At 37.8% G+C, this 21,407-nt stretch overlaps 1 protein-coding gene across 6 annotated transcripts in view; it reads left to right on the top strand.

The window, feature by feature from the left end:
• Pcsk5 (proprotein convertase subtilisin/kexin type 5) overlaps positions 1-21,407 on the top strand; it is a 432,587-nt gene that overhangs the window by 190,015 nt on the left and 221,165 nt on the right. For all 6 annotated transcript variants that reach the window (XM_078047476.1, XM_078047475.1, XM_005324113.5 and 3 more), the window contains exon 9: positions 6,624-6,724. In XM_078047476.1, coding sequence (XP_077903602.1) covers positions 6,624-6,724 — 101 coding nt within the window. The remainder of the gene's footprint in view (positions 1-6,623; positions 6,725-21,407) is intronic.

The raw sequence follows: 21,407 nt of genomic DNA, 5'->3' as shown, positions 1-21,407 counted from the left end.
GTGGCTCATTCCAGCAAAGGAAGCATCCAAAATATAAAATTTATTATAATAATAAGCACTAGTCATTTTTAAAGCCACGATGTGAAATCATATTTTACTAACCTCACTTATACACATCATATTCCATATCTCATGCATAGTACATTTTTAGTTTTATTGATATGTCATAAAATTATATCATTTTTTTTGCCCTACAAATATGTGCCTGGTACTATGCACATCACATACATCATCTCATTATTGCCTTAAAACATCATGGAGAAAGATTATCATGCCTCCAATACTGATGAGAAAACACTTTAAAAAGTTTAAAAGGAAAAAAAATCACAACTAGAAAAAGGGTTCCACTCAGGATGGACCCCCAAAGCCATCTTGTAAATCTGTGTGCTGCCATGCCTTTGATACTTTCAATAACACCTAACAGATCTGTATGAAGGAACGGCAATTTTCTTACCTATTTTGTGTCCTTTCCACAGTGGTTAAAAAAAGAAACACTTAGAATATATAGGTGTCCACTGTATTTTCTATTCAGTCCTCTTTTTTTAAACTTCATGCCTTTTCTTCTTTCATGACTCCCTTAATTAGACCTCTGACAAAATCTAAGGCACAGCATTGAGCTCCCGAGATTGCATCTTTTGGGTGATGTTCAGACCAGGGCTCCATCCTGTGCCCTCTGTTAGAAGCATCCTGTCCCCAGATGCCACTTCCTTTATGTCTCTTCTCAGATTTCACTTCAGAAAGGATTTACTTCCTTCCCTTCCCTAAAATAATAGCAGTCCCCTCCTTCTCCCTCTTCTCCTTTTTCCTGTTCAATTTTCCTTCTAGTGCACTGAGAGCTTCTTAACATGATCATATTCATTTTCTTATTTGTTGTCTGTTTTTCATGCTGGAGTGGGAAATACTTGGGGACGATAACCTTTTATTTCTTTGCAAAGCGTGGGAGCTCAATAAACATTTGTGCATGATTATCAGATATTTGGGGTTCTTTTTTGTTTCCATTTTTTTGGAACTGGGGGTCAAACTCAGGGCTTCAAGAATGCAAGGCAGACACTTTGCCACTGAGCTACATCCCAGCCCTGAATATCAGACATTTGGAAGGCTGGAATATTCACAAGTGGTCTGGGTAGACACAGGAGGACAGGGAGGGAGGCACTCTTTTTTCTTTTAGAGAAACTCCTTCAGTTGGCAGATTGATGGAAGGTAATTGATATTTGATAGTATATTTAGCATTGGAAATAAACAGGAACCTTGCTATATAATAAAGCTGTACATGTCACCCTCCTTAATGTCCAAGAGCATTCAGATTCCACCTGTGAGCGTTCACTGCCCCTCCACCTTTCTCCCAAGTTCTGTCTTCTGGATAAAGCTCTCCTCTCTCCCCATTCACTCTCATCATTAAATTATCTCTTTATTTGGGGACTTGCTCAGCCTTTGACATTTTCTCTTAGCCATTTGTCTTGGTGATTAGGATATGGGTCCATTGTATTCCTTCAGGGAGGGATTCTGTGAGCCAGGGTTTGAAGCATGTATGTGCTGCTTAACCCTCTCCCAATGTCATTTATTTTATTTGTGTTCAGAAAAAAAACAACCCTGCTGCCTGGTATTTCAGGGTTGTTCTAAATGACCAATTCCACATGGAGGATTATCTTGTTGTTTTTAATGCTTGTAAGCAGAGGCACTTTTTTTCCAGGAACACCTCCACCTTCCACCTAATTCATTTTTCATGTACTGTCACCATCTGTACTATATTATCCTCTATCATCTCTGTTCCTCTTTTTAATTTTGCAAACGCCATTATTTTTCATAAGTAAAAGACTAGCAAATCCAAATGTATTTAGTATGTTTGGAAGTTTGATCCACATTGTGTTGAGGATGTTAAAAAGTGAAAAGAAGACCCCATTTTTGACAACTTCTGGTTTTAACTATGCCCTGAAGGAGCATTGCTGTACCCATTCGCTAACTTGGGCTGGGACTCAAGGTCACTGCTACCATTGCTACTGCTGCTCTGGCTCTGTTGCTTTTGTTCTCATAGAGGACTATCCACTGAAACTCAGTTTCTTTTGCTGCTGTTTCACATTTTAGTATCTTCACCACTCCCATGCCCATTGGTTGCTCTGTGTTCTCAGGCAAGTTACTTAGTCTCTTTGAGCCTCCATATTCTTAGCTGGTAAATATATCTTCCTTGCAAAGTTTCTGTGGGTTTGTGTGTACTTTTGGACACTGCTTCACTTGCTACAGGTTGTTTTAGGAGAAACAGTGGGGTAGTAGTAGTAATTGTGTAAATAGTGCTATGGTTGAACCCCTGAATTGTATATATACAGGTACACACAAATTTTTTGTAGGATGATTACAAGTTTCTGTGAGTTTTGTTGAGATAGACAAGAAAGACATGACCTTCAGGCCTTTCCTAATGAGTGGGAAAGTTTTTCCTAATGAGAGGGAAACCCTTCCTTGTGGGGTTGCTTAGAGTTTAAAACTTACCTTAAAATGAGTATATGGCAGATTGATCTTAGCAATTTATCTTAGCAAATACTATGCTTTTCTTGGTGCATGGAACTGAGCTGAACATTAAGAAAACATGACAATAATTTGAGATGGGATCCCCTTACATTATAGCAACCTCACATTTATAAGCAAACCCTTACGCTTGTACTTCACACTTACAGCTTCTCTTACCAACAGGGGAGTGAGGTTTTGGACTGACATGTCATTCATGATTGAATTCCACACCATTGTGAACACAAAAAGCATTCATTGGTCCTTGTTCCTTTTTATGTCACTGTGCTTGATAAATCCACTCCTCCTCCTTTATTCATCGATAGAGTTAAGATTCAGCTTCTGCCCTTCTCCCCCATAAGGGTGTCTGAAACAGCTTTCTTGGCACATGTCTAATCCAAATCAAAATCAACACCAGAAACAGACAGCAGAATCACTCCATGTTTTAAAAATATCTGTTCAGTTGCTCTTTTAAACAGACAGGAGACAATATGGACCCTTCCATGTAAAATGTGTCACAGGTCATTGGGGAGAGAACCCCCCCCCCCCGGCTTGTGGGGTTGTTGTCAAAGCCTGTCACTTAGGGCCAAAGTCAATCTGCACTGTGATTCCCTAGAGAACTGCATCGATAGCTTATAATCAAAAGTCCAATCAGCTCAAATAATGAAACGTGACATACGAGGAAATAAGATCTTAGGATGAGAAAAAGTGGTGATGGAGGAGGAGACTGGCTAGAGCTAAACAGTACCCACTTCTCACCAAGTAAAGATCACATCCGAACTTTGTGGAGTCCAAAAAACCGTCTGCTACTGATCCTGAGAGGCTGAAAACATCTAATTTGCTGATCAGGCCAGCTTTGATCTGGCTCAGGGCCTGATGTCCTCCTCTCCAGCTTCCTTCCCTCCGATGGACACAGTTGATATTTTCTTGAGCAATCTGAGAGGCTCTTTGGAGGCAAATTCTGTTTCTGATTTGGGTAGTGAATTGAGGGAATCTGTAGCATGCAAGACGTGCCACCAGGATCAAGACCAACTTCTGAGACATTCTTTCGAACATCTGACATTAAAAGTGCTTGATTGTCTGGCTTTGCACATAGAATCTCTGGACTCTCCCTGCCCCACGTTCTGTGCCCAACATCCAACACAACTTTCCTTTTAATGACACTGTCAGGTCCTGCTTGCGTGCGTTGTGATTAATGGGGTTACCTCATGTGCTTCCAGTTTGGAGAACATCATTTTTCTTCAAGATTGCATTTTCCTTGGTGGTCTTTGCCTTTTCTTTCTAAAGGTAGACATAAAAATTCTCCTATACCGTGACTTCTCTAAATGATGAGAACTCCAGCTTAGAACTTCTCAGTAATTTACACCTAAATAGCTCCACCACTGACAGTAACTTCCTCTTGAGATGCTCCAGCTGCAATGTCCGATTAAAGCAGATGAAAAGGGAGTGAGGATGTTGTGATTCCTCCCCCCACCCTCATTCCTTTTAACCTTTTCCCTTTCTGTCACCTGTCTACTCCACCCCTTTCCTACCCCTACTTCCTACTCTCACTTTTCTTTTAGGTAAACTGATTGGGGGGAAAAAAAATAAAATAATGACTTGGAATTCCCCAGACCTGCCCAAGTGAAGAGCATTTAACACCTCATTGGTGTCTATTTATAAAATTCTTAAACAGCTTTTTATTTAAGTCTGTGTTATGTGATCTATACCGAATGACTCTATGTGGATGAGGCATATTCCTGTTGCAAAGCTGAAATGAAATTTTCATTGTTCATGTTTGGCTGGAGGTGGTTATTTATTAGACTCAAAACTGCTACACACACTTGGAGTGTTGATTCTGGCTTTGTTTCTGTGTGTTGAAAGTGTCTGGTGCAGCTGAAGAATAAGCCAGGAGAGCCAAGTTGGGAAATAGCATGAAAAATCTTGAATCCAGGCACAAGTCATTGAAAAAAAAATAATAATAAAGCATGGAGAAAGGAATGTGACCGTGGCTGAGGTAAAATGAAAGGAATGCAAGCAAGGCCATCTCTCAACAGCAGTGACTCTGGAGACTAGAAAATAATGACCTAAAATTTCAAAAGAAGTAGAATAACCTTTTTTTAATGATCCAGGAATCTCAGTTTTGGAAATATATTTGAAAGAATTGAAAATAGGACCTTGAAAAGATTTTTGCACACACGTGCAAACTCTGCAGCTCTGTTCACTCCAAGTGTTCTCCAATAGATGGATGGATAGAGAATCGGCAAAATGGCGTATTATTCAGCCTTGAAAAGGAAGGAAATCCTGTCGCATGCTTCCATATGGATGAACCTTGAGGACATTATGCTAAGTGAAATTTTTTAATGAAGAAAAGATGGATACCACAGGATTCTTACATGTAGTACCTAGAACAATCAAACACATAAAAACAGAAAGCAGAACAGTGGTTGCCAGGGAACAAGGGGAGGGGCGAGGAAGACTTGTTCCATGGTTAGAGTTCATTCATGCAAGATGAAAAAGATCTAGAGATACTGTACAGCAGTGCTCATGTAGTTAGTCTTACAGTACTGGACACATAAAAATTATACTAGGAAGGTAGATTTATGTTATATGATTTTTAGCACAATAGAAATACATCTTTAAAGTCAATAATGGAAAGTGCAGAAAACTTGTTAACAGCGTGAATAAACTCTGTCCATCCACACCACCATATCCACGTGGTTCTATAAGTTTTGGTTCTTCTTCCAACTGCTTTGGGCCAGTACTCTTACCTCACACAGATAATCTGGTTGCATTAGAGGTGACATAAGAAACAAAAGATACTAAGAACAGATGGTCTCCTGTGAAACTGAATGAGCCAGGATACCACTCTAGAATGATAACAGATAATGGAAGACAGCCTTCCGGAACAGAGAAGAAACTTCTAAAGGGGAGGGGATTCAGCTCTAGGGAGTTGTATAGCAAACCAAATTCGACTCATCTTTGCATTCCTCTTAAAGGAAGCACCTGGGGAAGACAGGGCTTTGTTTTCTGCTGCCTTTATCCTCCTTTACCTTTATGTTGACATATTTTTTTTTATCTGTAAAAGGTAGTAACATACTTGTCTTATTGCCAAAGAAAGATTTACTAATGTCTTCAGTGATAGCAGTGAGTCTGTGGACTCACCTCACAAGCCTGTGCCTTCTCAGCGCATGTCCCAAGGGAGCAAAGATAGATTCTTCTCCGGGAGGGAGAATTTTAGAACTCTTACAGTATTACAATGGTTTCCAGAAAGATCTTCCCTAATATTTAATTTCTCTTATTAAAGGAGAACTTAAATTTAATTTTCTTCCTTAATGAGACCATAATGGAACAAAGGTTGAAAACCATTGCCCTTGCTGGATGATGATATTATTCGGCCACAGCTGAAGTGAACTGGATTCAATCCAAGAAAATAAAAATGATCTAGTTCTCATATTTTGATTAAAAAATAAAAATGGAGGAATAGGTAATCTGTTTCTATAATGGACAAGCAGACACTCTGTGCTTAAATTGCATATGAAGCATACTAGTCTGTCCTGTTGTATTTATATGAAGTCTTTGAGGAAATCTTAGTTCGACCTTGCAATATTTCTATAAATTCCAGAAAGCTCCACAACCAAACTTACCTTCTATGGCAGAGTTTATTTAGACTTTAGCTTGAAACCTACAGCACTCTCAGGGTAATGGTCTGGAAAAAGTGGGGGCTGTATAGCTTTATTTCTTAGGTTCCCAATGCCAAGCTCAGTAGCTGTCGATTCAACACATTTTAATTATTTTAAAATATTGGAGCAATGAAAGAACTTTGGTTTTAACCAGAGCTTGTGCTAGGATGAACTATATGGGATGCCTGCAGTTTAAAATTAACAGTGTTTCTATCCATAGGCTCCCCTTAGTCCTGATTTTGGCTTTAGTAGAAGTGAAGGACAATTTCCAAATCTTTTTCTCATCAAAGTCGGTTTACACAGGCGATTGTCTGGAAGCAATATTGTCACAGGGTTGCAGGAACAAGAAATTACAAACAAATCTTTTAACACTCCTCTACTTCACTTTTGTGAGTAAATTTCATTCTACTTGCATATGACTTACATTGACCTCAGAGATCTAAGTTTTTCATTTCTGTCTTTTAGATCACGACGGATCTAAGGCAACGATGCACCGACAATCACACTGGAACATCGGCCTCAGCCCCCATGGCTGCAGGCATCATTGCACTGGCCCTGGAAGCCAAGTAAGCCTTGATCTCTCTATGTATTCACTGGTGACAGCCCTAATCTCCAGGAGAATAGTCCTTTCCATGTAGACAGTCCCTAGCATAAAAACCCAGAAGATAGTCTTCCCAGTCCCACCTTGAAAACATCAATGATTTGGGCTTTACAAACATTACCCTATATCAAGAACATAAGTGTGGGAGGGTGTTATATGCTTAAAAAAATCAAACTTTGTAATTACTTTATTATGGAGTCATTGTATGAGCATACCAATTGGCTCCAACTATCTTGCTTGGTTCTTTATTCTGGTCTGGGAATGTTCCTGTGAGTGTCAGAGTGGTTAGGTTGGCCCACTCCTGTCCCTTTCTCCATGTTGCAGTGAGGCAGCACAGATTCCATGACAACAGCACCGTCACAGATCAACTCTGAAATACAGACGGTCAAGGCCATATGCCAGTAGCCCAGGGACAAGGACAACCCACTTATCTCAAATCCTGTTCAATATATCAAAATATGTACCTAAAGATTTCTTTGAAAGTCCTCCTTAAGCTATTTGTACATAGGCTCATCTCCTCTTTATCTAAAAACAAATAGGTTAGTTTCTCATAGCTCTTTAAAAACCTAATACAGGTCTAAAATCTCTTGTCTTCAATTTCAAAACCCAAAACGCTCAAGAAACTGAAAGTTCTTTTGCAAATTTAACACCCAAATTCATTGGATGGCAAACTTGTCCCAAACTGATTTCAGGCTATTTATGGTCTTTGCTCATTCCATTTATTGTGAAAATTTCTATTTTCACTGCAGAAATAGTCACATATTTATGAGGTGCTGGCTCAGACCCTGCTGGAGGTTTTGTGTAAAATATGCTATGAACACCATCTCTGAAAAAATGTTGAGTTCCAAACACATCTGGTCCAAGGATTTTAAAAAGGGAATTGAGGGTCTGTTCTCTGAGGTTCTCCCTGTAGGAAGATCTCAGGAAAAAAAAAAAAAAAAAAAAAAAGAACTGGAATAATGACATCAATGTTTTTCCAAAAGTAGCTTTGCAAGCCTCCCTAGGGAGGAGTAGAAAGATTTGTCTACTCACATCTGAGGTAGAGCAATAGCAGGTGACAGGGAAGGAATCCAGGATAGTAAAGAGGCTCAGGTACTGGATTAAGAATGGGGCTGGTTCATTCCCACGACACAAGCAGCATCCCAACATGTATAGTTGCCACTCTGTAAGGCAGGAAGCCTATGTTAAGGCAGTCTGTCCTTAATATATATAGATACAGTAGATTGCTAAGTCATGTAAATCCTTGGGCTGAACCACAAGCAGAATCCAGACTCAGGATGTGGTGCTCTATCTTTGGGTGGCCTGCCACATAAGCCTTGTCATGGGAGATATCCAAGCCCCTGTGAGCATTTGGATTTCTTTCTTTTAGACAAGGTTAAATATGAAGTCATTTAAAACATATTATATCTTTTAAGGTGTTAAAAGTTTGGGTTTAGCAAGGAACTGGCACTTCTATGAAATTCTCACTTTACAACTTTTCACTGAAGTGTTCTGGCAGAATTCTCAACTAAGTGTCTGTGTTTTTAATTTGGTGGACTCTAAATAGGATTTTTCAAGAAACATTGTTTTCTTTCTGAAATTCTAGGTTGCTTCTCTGGAACATTTTCCTATCTGCAGAATATTGAAGGGGAAAAAAATCAGGAATTTCTCTACCCCCCCCACACCCCCAAAAGGCTATAATCTCAGATTCAAATTTGGCATCCTGACACTGTAACTGGTGCTACAGAGAATCAGATAATGCTTGGTTCTTTGAGATATTACTGTAACATTGTTGTTTCCAACAACAGTTCTTTATTTAAGCTGAAATGTGGAATCCTAACTTTAAACCTGTAACAACCCACTCAGTGAGATAAGGTCACTTTGGGGCTGGGCAACACATTCAGAGGCTGCAACTGTTCTTTTCTTTTGTGTGTCGAGCATTTTTCAAGATTTATTTTTGCCAAAACTGTGATGGGTGGAATGAAGTTCCCCAAATACAGGTTACCTGGGAAATCCACTGTATTTTAAGATTTTAGCAATCTAGTTCAATCATGGGTCCAAGATAGATGATAAACAATCTGACAAAGAATATACCTTTCCTGTCACACCTTTGGTTTGACCTACAGGCCAATCTGTGCCTGTAAGTGTAGCTGAATTATAGAAAAGAGGTCCAAATACCGTTAAGAGTGGGTCAAGCATCGATATTAAACCAGCAGCAAAATAAGGAGTGGTGCTGCAGCTTGAGTGAAAATTACCTAAAACTAGAAAATTGAAGAGAGGAGTTCAAATAACAGTCCACTGAGACTGCAGTTGTTCTAAAACTAAGCCCAGTGCTTGCACATTCCCACCATCTCTTCAACAGCCCCGGCAGTCCTTGCAGTCTCCTATTACCCTTCTACTTCTCAACCCTACTTGAACCTTAGTATTTTGAGATTTGGCCTTTACTATTACAAGCTGAAGAGCCAGATTTCAAGATACTCCTTTGTAAGAGGAGAGGAGGAAAAGCTTCAGGAGGCAGAATTATGGCCTGGGATACTGCCTTGCTCTCCAGGTAGACACAGCCTGCTACACCAGGGTCAGCTGAGTAACTGAATGGGCTGTGCCTTCAGATGACAAGCTGCAAACAGAGCCTGCAGTTCCCTGTTTAACGTCATGGTCCTACACTACAAGGACAGATGTATCATTTCTCTGAATGTCCCTAGATTGCAGTATTTACTCAATCATAGGGACATCAGGGAAAACACCATGCTCTGAGCTTCCCCCAATCCGTCTCCTTCATGTTCCCCAGTTTCTTGCCCACACAGGAGACTTGCCTGGATCAGTAGGACTATGAATCCTGTTGTAGTCCTGTTATAGAGGCCTGTGGCCTCTCTACCATTCTTAAACCTTCCCAGGAAATTAAGGGCAAAAATAACAAATACAAAACATAGAATCAGATAAGCTTAAACTGTCCAGATCTCTTATCTAACTTAAAATGATTGATCATGAAATAACTTTGCTGTGACAGCCCATAGGACTCCCAGGACATTCTTTTCCTATACAGCAAACTACATTGCAATAAACTCCACTGTGCTAGACCCCCAGATTCTTGAATGAAAATAGTCCACTCTCTTTCCATGGGTTATGAACTTTTTTAATTAATATTTTAATATTTTACAATGTTAATCATTCATTAATAATGCCTCCATGGGTTCTGTACTTAGGAATTCAACCAACCATGGTTGAAATATTTGAGAAAAAGATCACATCTGGTCTGAGCATGTACAGACATTTATTTCTTGTCATTATTCCCTAAAATAAGGCATTATAACTATTGACATACCAATTACTTTGTAGTAGGCATTATAAATAATCTAAAGATGATTTAAAGTATATGGGAAAATGTGCATAGGTTGATTGCAAATACTACATCATTTAATATAGGAGACTTGAGCATCTGTCGACTTTGGTATTTGCAAGGAGTCCTGGATCCAGTCCCCCACAGGTAGGGGTGACTGTGTTCTGTTCTGTTCCCAAGACTCTACTATTCTGGCTCCTTATTTTTTCTTGCTGAGTGTGAGCCTCTTTGGGTTGTTTTAAACTCTGCAGCCAACTCTGACAATCTTATGAATCTTAACCTTGGGTTAAATTGGGTGATTTTCCCTTGTTCCCAAAGATGCTTCTAGAAATCATAAGCAATTTCAAAATAAGTGAAAATACTATCATCTTTAAAAAGAGGGGAAAATAACTATTTTTGTGTTGGAGTGCCCTCAACACATATTTATTGGTTCAGAAGACATACTGTTTAAATTTTTTTATTTTGTGGATTTTTTAAAGTAATTTTTCTGATTTTTCAGCTGAGTGAATAGGGAATAGGTAAGTGCTGATTACAAGAAAATTAACTGCCATCTGCTAATTAAAATGATGTCTTTTATATAGTGAAATTCAAAAAGCTCAAAGTGCCCTAGGAAACAAGTATCTTAAAGAAGAAAATAGTAAAAGATGAGTACGCTAATTTTAGGTTAGCAACCTAGGAGAATACCAAGTCATATTTGTAAGGAGCTTTTCATCTACTTACTGGCATGTGTTGTCAGTACTCTAGACCTGTGGAAAATAAAACAAAAAAGGAGCTTACTAGCAACTGATGTTTCACATAAATGGTTGAAATTACTGACATTCATAAAAGTAGAGTGCTCAGAATAACAAACTATGTTTTGCTGAAAGTCTTCCGGACCTAAGTCTGCAATTATTAGCAAATAAAAGCCATTTCAGTGGAGTCTTTTATAGGTTAAAGTGTCATATTAACTCAGGAAATTCAAATTTTAAATTCCCCAAAGCAACCTTTTGTCTTGAATTGCAAAGGGCCTTTTATTGGACATTTGAAAAATATACGTTCAACAACCAAAAGCAGTTACTCTACATAGTGAATGGCAAACAAAAGTCACTGAGTCAGATAGAAACTTCTGGAATTATTTAGAACATAGATGAAGGTATTGGTAAAAAGAACCTTCCAGAAACCCGTGGTTTCCGTGATCCAATTTTCCTCAAATTTCTCAACTAAGAGGCCACGGAAGTACCATACTTTTGAGAAAAACCCAATAAAACTAATTCTAAATTTAGAAAATGAGAAAATGGGATGGCAGTTATTATTCTACACTAGAAATATACCTGATATATATTAAACATGAGCTGCCATGGTATACTATGTACACACACACATACACGCACATACACACACGCATACACGCAATCGCATTTACATGTTTCCAGGTAGGCTCATCTGCTTTTTCTTTTTTTCTGTTACAATTTTCCTAGTACCACTGGTTTATAGAATATATATATATATATATGAATGACACATAATGTTTAAGGAGCATGAAATATAATTATAGATCACTTATACAATTTCTTATTGTTTTATAGATAAATTCATATGTAATATCTTCCAAAGAAACTTAATTCCTTGGGAAATAGGATTATGTCTTATAATCTTTATTTATGTGTATACATCAAATATATTAAGCACCAGAAAACGTTAAGGCATCATGGCATATATTAGGTGAATTCCAGAGAATGACTTTACAGTGGAGCAGGAAAGCCCCCAAGGACAGGGTCATCTGCAGGGGTGAAGGGACATGAGACAGGAATCCCTGGGGCTGGAGACAGTGGAACTACCAGGAGTTGACAGGGACACACTGTCCCACATTGGTCCTGCAGGGAGGCAGGCAGAACTTGGACTGAGGTCCTAATTCCCTCCTCCCATACCTGTTTCTCTCCAGTGTACCCCATGGGCCAAGTACTGCCAGAAGCCAGTGGACTAGGAGTCCATAGACAGAGGCCATGGATATCATTGTTTCATATCACAGAGCTTGTGGAGAGAAGACCTGAAGGGTTGGTGGGGAGACATCTTCAACAGTTCTGTAGGCGTTCCACAGAATAAACTGTGTTCCCAAAAATTCATACGTGATACCCTAAGGCCCAATATGACTGCATTTCTAGGCAGGGAATAATTCAAAAATTTGTTTAGAAAAAGTATCACTTGCCATCCAAGAATCTTACAATCTCATTAGGGACAAATGTTCACTAGCAAATCTACACAAATTATTTAAGAAAGCCAGTGAAAGAGTCTTGGGGGAAGGATTTTGGAGGGTACAGGACTTGGTGGAAAATAGAAATGGTTAACTTTGATAATTCCAATTGGAACATGGTTCTATCACAACCACTTGTATATCCCATGGGACACCCAAGCATAATGTTCTTAACAAGGTCTGTCCTCAAACCTTGTGTTTTCAACAAGGGAACTGCATCCTATAGAAGTTAACAGAAATGCTCAGTTTTGTATATAAATTATTTTTGCCTTTGTGACTTTTAGTGACCTCCCTGTGCTATCGCATCCCTCTCCTTGTTGATTTGTCATTTACTAGAGCTGGACTTCACATTTCTATTCCTCTCTCAGCTTCCAACTCTCCCTACCTCCTGTCCTTAGTGGAAGAGGTCACTGTCAGCCATGGAAAAAGGTCAAAGTGCAAAATGTTGAAGTATTACACCAAAGGATGATTCACACCATATGCTGGTAATTTAACAGAAAAAAAAAAAAAACATCCTGAAAATATTTTCTTAAGAAAATAACAATCTTGGGCTAGGGTTGTGGCTCAGAGGTAGTGTGCCTGCCTCACATGCTTAGGGCACTAAGTTTGATCCTCAGTACCAAATAAATAAATAAATAAAACAAAGGCATTGTGTCCATCTACAACTAATAATTTTTAAAAAATTCAAAAAAATTAACAATCTTATACACCTAAAAGATCCAAGTATATAAATTTTATGCAGGCCTGATTGATCAACCCCTATATATCTTTTTTTTACCTTTCTTTACCATCTTTCTTAGTGATGAAGATTTCCAATGCAGGAAAAATGTAAGGAAGTGTCCCAAAATATTTGTGATACGGTTATTGTGAGAAGTTGGTACCTGGGACAGTTGAGAGGACATCTGAAGTTTTTAACAAATTAGTTCAGAGTTAAAGTAACTTACTGATGGGGCTTCAGGTTTTTAGAACTGAATATGACCAAGGGTAATCACAGAAGGGTTTGATAGTCACAAACATTTCTAAATATTGGTGTGTTAGCCTCTTAGGACTGATAGCCTGTAAAACAATCTTATCTTCTTTTTTTGTTGTTTTTTTAATTAAAAACACATTTCAGTATGAAATGTTCCATTTAAGAATTTTCCCAAGGGCCACATTCAGTGGTATGAAATGTTTCAGTGGGCGGGGAGCACAAATGTGTTTGGTTATGGAGGTAAAATTGCAGAGGATATTCCAGTCCTTTCCTTTTAGGAGAGTTTTGTTTATTTCAATTAGAACTTAGAAAGGACAAGCACAAACAGTGAGAAATGCAAGCACATGTGCCCAGATTCAGTGCAATCACAGGCATAAAGAGCAGGTACCCTCCCAACCTCCCTTCCACACACTCATGTATTGCAATGTTGGCTTAGAATTTGGCCAAGATTCCTGATGTGGAGAGTTAGGATATACAGTGTGAAGAGGTTGAAGAGGAGTAAAGGGTAATCAGGGAGGAGCGTTGAAAAGAAGGCTTGTGGGGTAAAAACAGCATACATTTCAACTTGAGACCGAGCGGACAGAGAAGGGATGTACTGTCCTGGATTATTCCCTATAGTGAAATAATTGTAACCAGACCCACAGAGCAGTTACCGCGGGCCTTCTGCCAGGACTGTGCATGAAAATAGCTTTGTTATGTCTACATACACACAGACAATACAGTCTGTCCTCTAGCACTTTTCAAGTTCAAATTATGTGGAAGCCAATTTTCCCTGGACTAGACTTTGTACCTTAAGTAATGGTTTCAAACCAGGATGGCTTCCAAAGGTATCCATTATGAGCCTGGTCAACAGGCTCATTCACCTTGAATTATCCTGGGGATTTGCCAGAATTTTCCATCTCCTTCCCTAGGTGAAGAAACTGAGAAACATGTGAGAGAGTGGAGCTGCTCAGCAGCTGCACTGAGGAGTGAGAAGTTCTTAGGGGACTGTTATCTGCCTCTCTTTGCTTAGCTCTATTTTTTAAACTAGTTTATTCATTGAAAACATGTTATTCTTATTGCTGTAATAATAAAGACAGTTTTTAAGACGAATACTTCTTAGTCCTGTTGCAATCACCAGATATGTTTCCTTGTGTAGCAGGCCAAATATCATTTTCAAAGTGTCAAATATTAGAAATGTCTCAGGGTATAAATATCCAATTTGTGTGGGAGGAGGCAGATGAACAATTTGGAAAGCTAGAGGAGTCGTTCAAGAGAGATTAGGGGAGCCTGGTGGATGCAATGGGGATGGCACAGAGAAGTGGGGAGATTTGATGGACATTCTGCAAGTGGAGCCAACAGGGAATGAATTAGGTATGTGCCTTCTGGGAAAAGGAAAGAAATCAAGACTGAGGTCTAGTTTCTTGGCTGAACGTGATGGATTGTGATATCATTTATAGAAATAGATACCCTTTCTTTTTTCCTATGAGATTTTGAAAATTAGAAGAAGCATAGAATCTGGTGGCACCAGGTCCCTAGTCAAAAATGCCTTACAATAGGCACTGTAGCAAATGTCTAGGACAATCATCAGAGGTGCCTTGGTAGGTCGGGTCCCCCAGCAATGGATTAATCCTCAGAAAATGTCTGTCACTGCCATCCTGAATGCTCTCAATGACTGAGACAGTTTACATTTTTAAGAAGCTAAAGAATGTGGACCTAATGTGCATTCTACTTCCCCGTCTCCCTCTCTGTCCTTTAATCCCAATAGAGTGGGAACAGCAAATTATCCTCAGTGCAGGTGCCCAGGAAGATTGCTTAGAGAGTCCACTGATCCGTGAGTTTGAAAGATATATGTACAATTTGGTGTTTCGGTTTTGTCTCCTGAGAGTTTGTAGATTTTGCTGGTTGCCAGGAAATTTTTGTTCTTGATGGTGCCTCTGGTTACACCCCAAATACTATCAAATATCATTTCTCTTGCTAAGAAAAAGAGAACATGACTTTTTGTTCAGGGGCCATTACTTTCACATCACAGCCTGCTACTTAATCACTTCAGTCAAGGCACATTAAAAGACTTTCTCCATAATGATTCATGTGATAGTTTCATCAAACAGTACTGTCTTCATATTCAAAGATTCCCAGATATATCCCTAAGCTCTATATTGAAACCCAGTTAAGATTCAAGTCTGTTTATATGCCAAATGGTCTGAGGCTAAGTTTTGAATCTATCTGACTCGTACCTATATTGTCTTAATCTATAATTATTTTTACTTCTGGGCTATATTTCTCACATAAAAGTTAAGGTTTTTTTCACATCATTTTCTCTGAAGAAAATAATTGATCCTAATAACACCACAATCAGCATTACTTTTTTTCCTTTTCTCAAAAAAAAAAAAAAAAAAACAACTGTAATCGTCATGCATTTTGCCATCAGTATGGGAGAAAAACTAAATTAGAGAAGTATGACTGACAGATTGAAAATCTTGTCATTTTACTCACATGTAAGATTTATTCATCCTGACATCAACAAGCCGGTGATGGCATTTGATGTGTTGAAAGCTCCAAGCAACACATTCACTAGGAAATCAACTGTGATACCTGGAATAGAACATGCAACACAGAAAGAAAGACACTGTAGGATGTTTACAAGGTTGTTTGATTTCTTACCCTCTTGGGTTAAGTTTTAATATTCTATTTGTGGATGATTCTGAATTTTACTGAGTAACCATATATGTGACTAAGATGCAGGGAAGTCTTTGCGTATTCCAGAAGACCAATAAATCTCTGAATGCTGGCAGTGTCATTCTTAACCAGAAAGATCATAGTACATCAGACTGCAATATCCTATGTAGGAGACAGAAGATTCTTCTTACCATTGGCCCCAAATGAGTCTGGAAATATTGCACAGTGCAAAAAGACAAATAAAAGATAAAATGATGACCCCAAAAAACAAACAGCAGTCTGCTTTCACTGAATGTTTGCTCTATTCCAAATTCTAAACTACATGCTTACATCAGTAATCCTCATTTAATCCCCCAAGCAATGCTCCAAGGTAGGCATTGCAACCGTGTTACAGATGTGGAAATTGGAAAGTAAAGCTTAGAAATTCACAGTCAGTGATAGAACTGGAGGTTGACCTCCAAGCAGTGTAACACGATCACCCACCACACTACCACATCATCACCTTCCTGTTTTAAGAGCACACAGGCACTGTGGACTGTATAAGGGCCATGAGTTTTGAAAAGGGAGTTAAAATCCTGAGCAGGGATGATTTAGGAAGACTTTACCAAACAGGAGGGATTTGAGCTATACTTCAAAGATTCTATTTTCAACTTTAGTGTGCATGAGTCATTAGGGATCTCTTTAAAAATGCCTATATTGAAGTTCTCAAAGTAATTCAACTACAGGTGATCATAGATCTCCAGAAACCTCCCTAGACCGTAAACTGTCTTGCAAGTCAGTAGCCTCTGCAACAAGAACAATTGGCACATAGTAGACAAAACTGTATGTGTGTGTGTGTGTGTGTGTGTGTGTGTGTGTCTAACATACAGAATGAATGGAGGAAACTCGTCTTATAATTATTCAGAAGTTTGCATAGGTAACTCTATATAAGTATATGAGTTATAGTGCCAGAAAGTTTCGTTTAACTAGAAGTTGATTGATTTAAGAAATATTTTTTGGATTATTCTTATTACTATAATTTCTTTGTTTTGAAACAGACATTTTTTTTCACCTCTCTGAAATTAACATGTCTTCCAAGTCCTGGTTGCAGATCTGGTGCATCATAATTTGATGCAGTTCAGTATGTGCCTGGTACTGTGCTAAGAATTGGAATACATCTGAGCAAAACACATGGTCCATGGTCCATGCCAGAGCTGCCAGGGAGGGCACAGCAGGTTGAACACACATGTATGAGAGGCCTTGACCCTGGCCCCAGTAGCACATATGTTGAAGTTAACAGAGGCACTGATTAAAGGTAATTATACCTGTTATGGAGGAAGAAATGAAGCAGTGTGCTATTGTGGTAAAGGGTGATAACCAGTAAGGGTAGGAAAGAAGGTGTTACAAGAAAGGTTAAGGCAAAGCCGTCAATGAAATGATAGCAGTTTTGGTCATAAAGGTGATCTCACTTATACTTGGCTTATGTGAGTTTTTCCTGAGTTCTTATTTGATAGCAACATTAAACCACATTTCACCTTTTTCATCCAACAGTACTTGCTGTCATGACAAAGCTTTAGAATGGAAAGCCAAATGATAAAGAAGAAAACCCAAAAGGTCTAAGATTTTTCTTTTATTTTCCTATTACACATATCAAAACATGCCTGTATATGATTGAAAACAGGCTGAAAATTGGCATCGCTTCAAAGACTAAAGCTGTTTGTTGAGTCATTAAGAATACACTTAAAATCTTTATATTTATATCAGCAGTGGGCACTTTGGTTTATCTGAAATATTTGGTACCCAACCAGGGAATGTTGGAATGAAGGAAAGGACCCTGAGTGAAATCCAGGGTAGGGAGTTGTATTCTCTTAATGGCTGTTGGAGGGATCTGCTTATTGTTTAGCTAGGGGAAACCTTTACAAATGACTCCCAAGAATGTTTTTGAGAGATTCCGGGAGGGAGTATGATATGGAAGTGATCATATTCATCCTGCCGAAATCTTCCTACTGCTCTGAATTTAGGTACCAGGGGAATTGTCATTAAATGGTCTCCTTTCTAAAGCAGATGTATTCAATTTTACAATTTTCATTGTGCTAATACCCTCAATTACATGGGATCCCATACATGGAATGTAAAATAATTTTTATCGGTTTGTCTGAGGAATCATAACATTGGAAATCTGCCCAGAGCCCATCTGGTCTGTGGAGGTGCTATTTGGTGAGAGTGTTCAAGGATCACAGAGAGAAGACAAGAACAATGGTAATAGAATATATCCATACTAGTATGACTATTCTTATTTGATTAAATTAAAAGGACCCAATCTTGTGTTGATTCCCACATTGAAAAACACTGTGCTAAGTCTTTGAAATCTGGGAGATATTGAGAACTTTTTTACATCCTAGTGATGCTCGCAAATATCCCTCTCACTATATTTGCAACTGACGACTTGAGAACAAATAAATATTTATTTAACACTGATAGATGTCTGTAAGAGAGTCCCGTGGCCAACAATTTCACTAGCAATAGGGCATTTTTAAAAATTAGATTATTGTAACCAAAATAATAAATGCCCTTTGTTAATATATATATATATATATATATATATATTAACCATACAGACATATATATAATAAAAGTTTCCACATATAGTCAAATTTCAGTAGCTGTCATATGTATAAGTAGTGTAATAATGCCTGATAACATCATGCTGATGGCAAATATATATTCTTAATATAAAAGATGTATTTATTATGAAATATTCCATACTTTATTACCTTTAATCTGCATGATGCTTTTCCTTCAGATCCTGTTTATTTTATTGTCCCTCTTCCCATTTTTTTTTAAATTTTTAAACCAAGCCATGCTTTATCCAAACTAAAAAAAAAGCAAAATTAGATTAAATAAGGTTTCAGGTCTTTCTCAGTGTTCTCTGTTCAATTGTTAGAAACTGAATATTTAGGAGTTCTTCAATTATAAGAATGAAAATTCAAATTGAATATCTGAATTATGTTTCAAAATCACTCGAAAAAATAGCAATGTTTCGAATACTCTGTAAATCACTTAATAGTCTTTCATGTTGTTCCTATTTTTTACCTGTCTATAAATACTGAATATACTACTCCTTCTACATATTTATTGCAAATATTTTATCAATTTATCGATTGCTTTTAAATTTTCTTCATACTGTTTCAGTATAAAGAACATTTTTATGTTTTAATTATTATTAAAATATATATGTCCTTTCTGATTTCTTCAGTTAGATGGTCATATTTGATCTTTCAGTATCTCCTATAGAATCTTAAGTATTCTGATGAAAAACTCTCTATGTTTCCCTAAAATTAACCCACATATATGTGAAGCAGGGAATTATTTGCTCTATTGTAGGATGATCGGTGAGCCCAGATTAAAGTATAATAGAAAGTCCATTCGTATCTCAAAATTTATTAATTCCCAACTTATGCTTTCATCTAGAGCATTTTCTCATTTCATTTCTCACCATGGATGTTTAACCACCCAAAATTATTTTGGTGTCAGGATCTAACTTTAATTTTCATAGAGCTCCCATTGGCCCAGTGTCATTTATCTCCTCCAGTAACAATTTGTTTTTCATTCTTTAAGTTGTTGCATTTATGGAGATTTTTCTTAGTATGTAGTGTTGTACTATTTTAGCATGGAATAATCATTTCACATTTTAAGTATTTTTTTTTGTATTAGGGATTGAACACAGGGACACTTATCAACCCAGCTAGCTTCATTCCCCAGCTCTATTAATTAATTAATTAATTTAGAAACAATCTGGCTAAATTGCTAAGGCTGACTGCAAACATGCAATCCTCCTCCCTCAGCTTCCCAAGCTGCAGCAATTATAGACATGCATCAAAAAAAAGTATGTCTACCTTTTTTTTTAATTCACTGTGATATATTTATATGCGTAGGTAGAATAGTTTGGTAACTTTCATTCCATCTTCCTCCCTTTTCCCCTTCCTCCTCCCTCACTCTCAATTCCCTTCCTCTGTTCTATTGATCTCTCTTCTATTTTCATGGGAATTTCTCTTCCCTACCCCTTGGTTTTTTGTTTGTTTTTCTTATTTACTTTTTTATTTTAGCTGTTGATGGACCTTTATTTTATTTACTTATTTATATGTGGTGCTGAAAATCAAACCCATGCCTCACACATGCTAGGAAAATGCTCTACCACTGAGCTACAACTCCAGCCCCTTGTTTTCCTTCTTTCGGTCTAGCTTCCACATGTGAGATAAAACATTGGACTCTTGACTTTCTGGGTCTGGCTTATCTCACTTAGCATGATGTTCTCCAGTTTAATCCATCTACCAGCAAATGACATAATTTCATTCTTCTTTATGGTTGAGTAACATTCCATTGTGTCTATATACCACATTTTCTTTATCCATATGTCTGTTGACAGGCATTTGGTTTGGTTCCATTCCATAACTTGATTACTGTGAATTGTGTTCCTAAAAACATTGATGTGACTGTGTTCCTATAGTATGGTGATTTTAGACCTTTTGGATATATAACAAGGGGTAGGATAACTGGGTCATATGGTGTTACCAGTCCTAGTTTTTTTAGGAATATTTGTACTGCTTTCCAGAATGGTTATACTAATTTCCAGTCTCACCAACAATGCATAAGTATTTCCTTATTCCACACATCCTCACCAACATTTATTATTATTTATATCCTTAATAATTACCATTCTGACTGAAATGAAATGAAATCCTAATGTAGTTTTTATTTGCATTCTCCTGATTGCTGGAAATGTGGAACACTTTCATATATTTGTTTGCTGTTTTTATTTCTTATTTTGAGAAATGTTCTTTTGCCCATTTATCGATTAGATTATTTGTTTTGTGTGTATGTGTGTTAAGTTTTTTGAGTTCTTCATATATTCTTGATATTCATATATTTTCCCCTTTCTGAGAAGATGGCAAAGATTTTCTTCCATTCTGAAGTCTCTCTCTTCACACACACTATTTTTTTCTTTGCTGTGCAGAAGATTTTTTAAATTGATGTAGTCAATGTTGATTCTTGGTTTTACATGTTGTGCTTTAGGAATCTTGTTAAAGAAGTCAGTACCTGTGCCAATATATTGGAGTGTTGAGCCTACGTTTTCATCTAGCGGTTGCAGAATTGCTGGCCTAATTCCTCGGTCTTTGAGCCACTTTGACTTTTGTGCAGGGTGAGAAATAGGGATCTTTTACGTATGGCTATCCAGTTTTCCTAACATAATTTGTTTGAAAGGCTTTCTTTGCTTTAATGTATGTTTTGGCATCTTTGTCAAGTATCAGATGACTGTATGTATATGGATTTGTATATGTGACTTCTATTCCATTGGTCTTCACCTCCATTTTGGTGCTAACCGCATGCTGTTTTTGTTAAAATAGCTCTTTAGTATAATTTGGGGTCGAGTATTTTGGTGTCTCCAGCATTGCTCTTCTTGCTCAGGATAGTGTTGGCTATTCTGGGTCTCTTAT

Source organism: Ictidomys tridecemlineatus, chromosome 4 (assembly GCF_052094955.1).
Source record: "Ictidomys tridecemlineatus isolate mIctTri1 chromosome 4, mIctTri1.hap1, whole genome shotgun sequence".
In the NCBI taxonomy this organism is placed as follows: domain Eukaryota; kingdom Metazoa; phylum Chordata; class Mammalia; order Rodentia; family Sciuridae; genus Ictidomys; species Ictidomys tridecemlineatus.
Note: the sequence above shows the minus strand (reverse complement) of the source record. Positions and strands in the feature narration are given on the sequence as shown.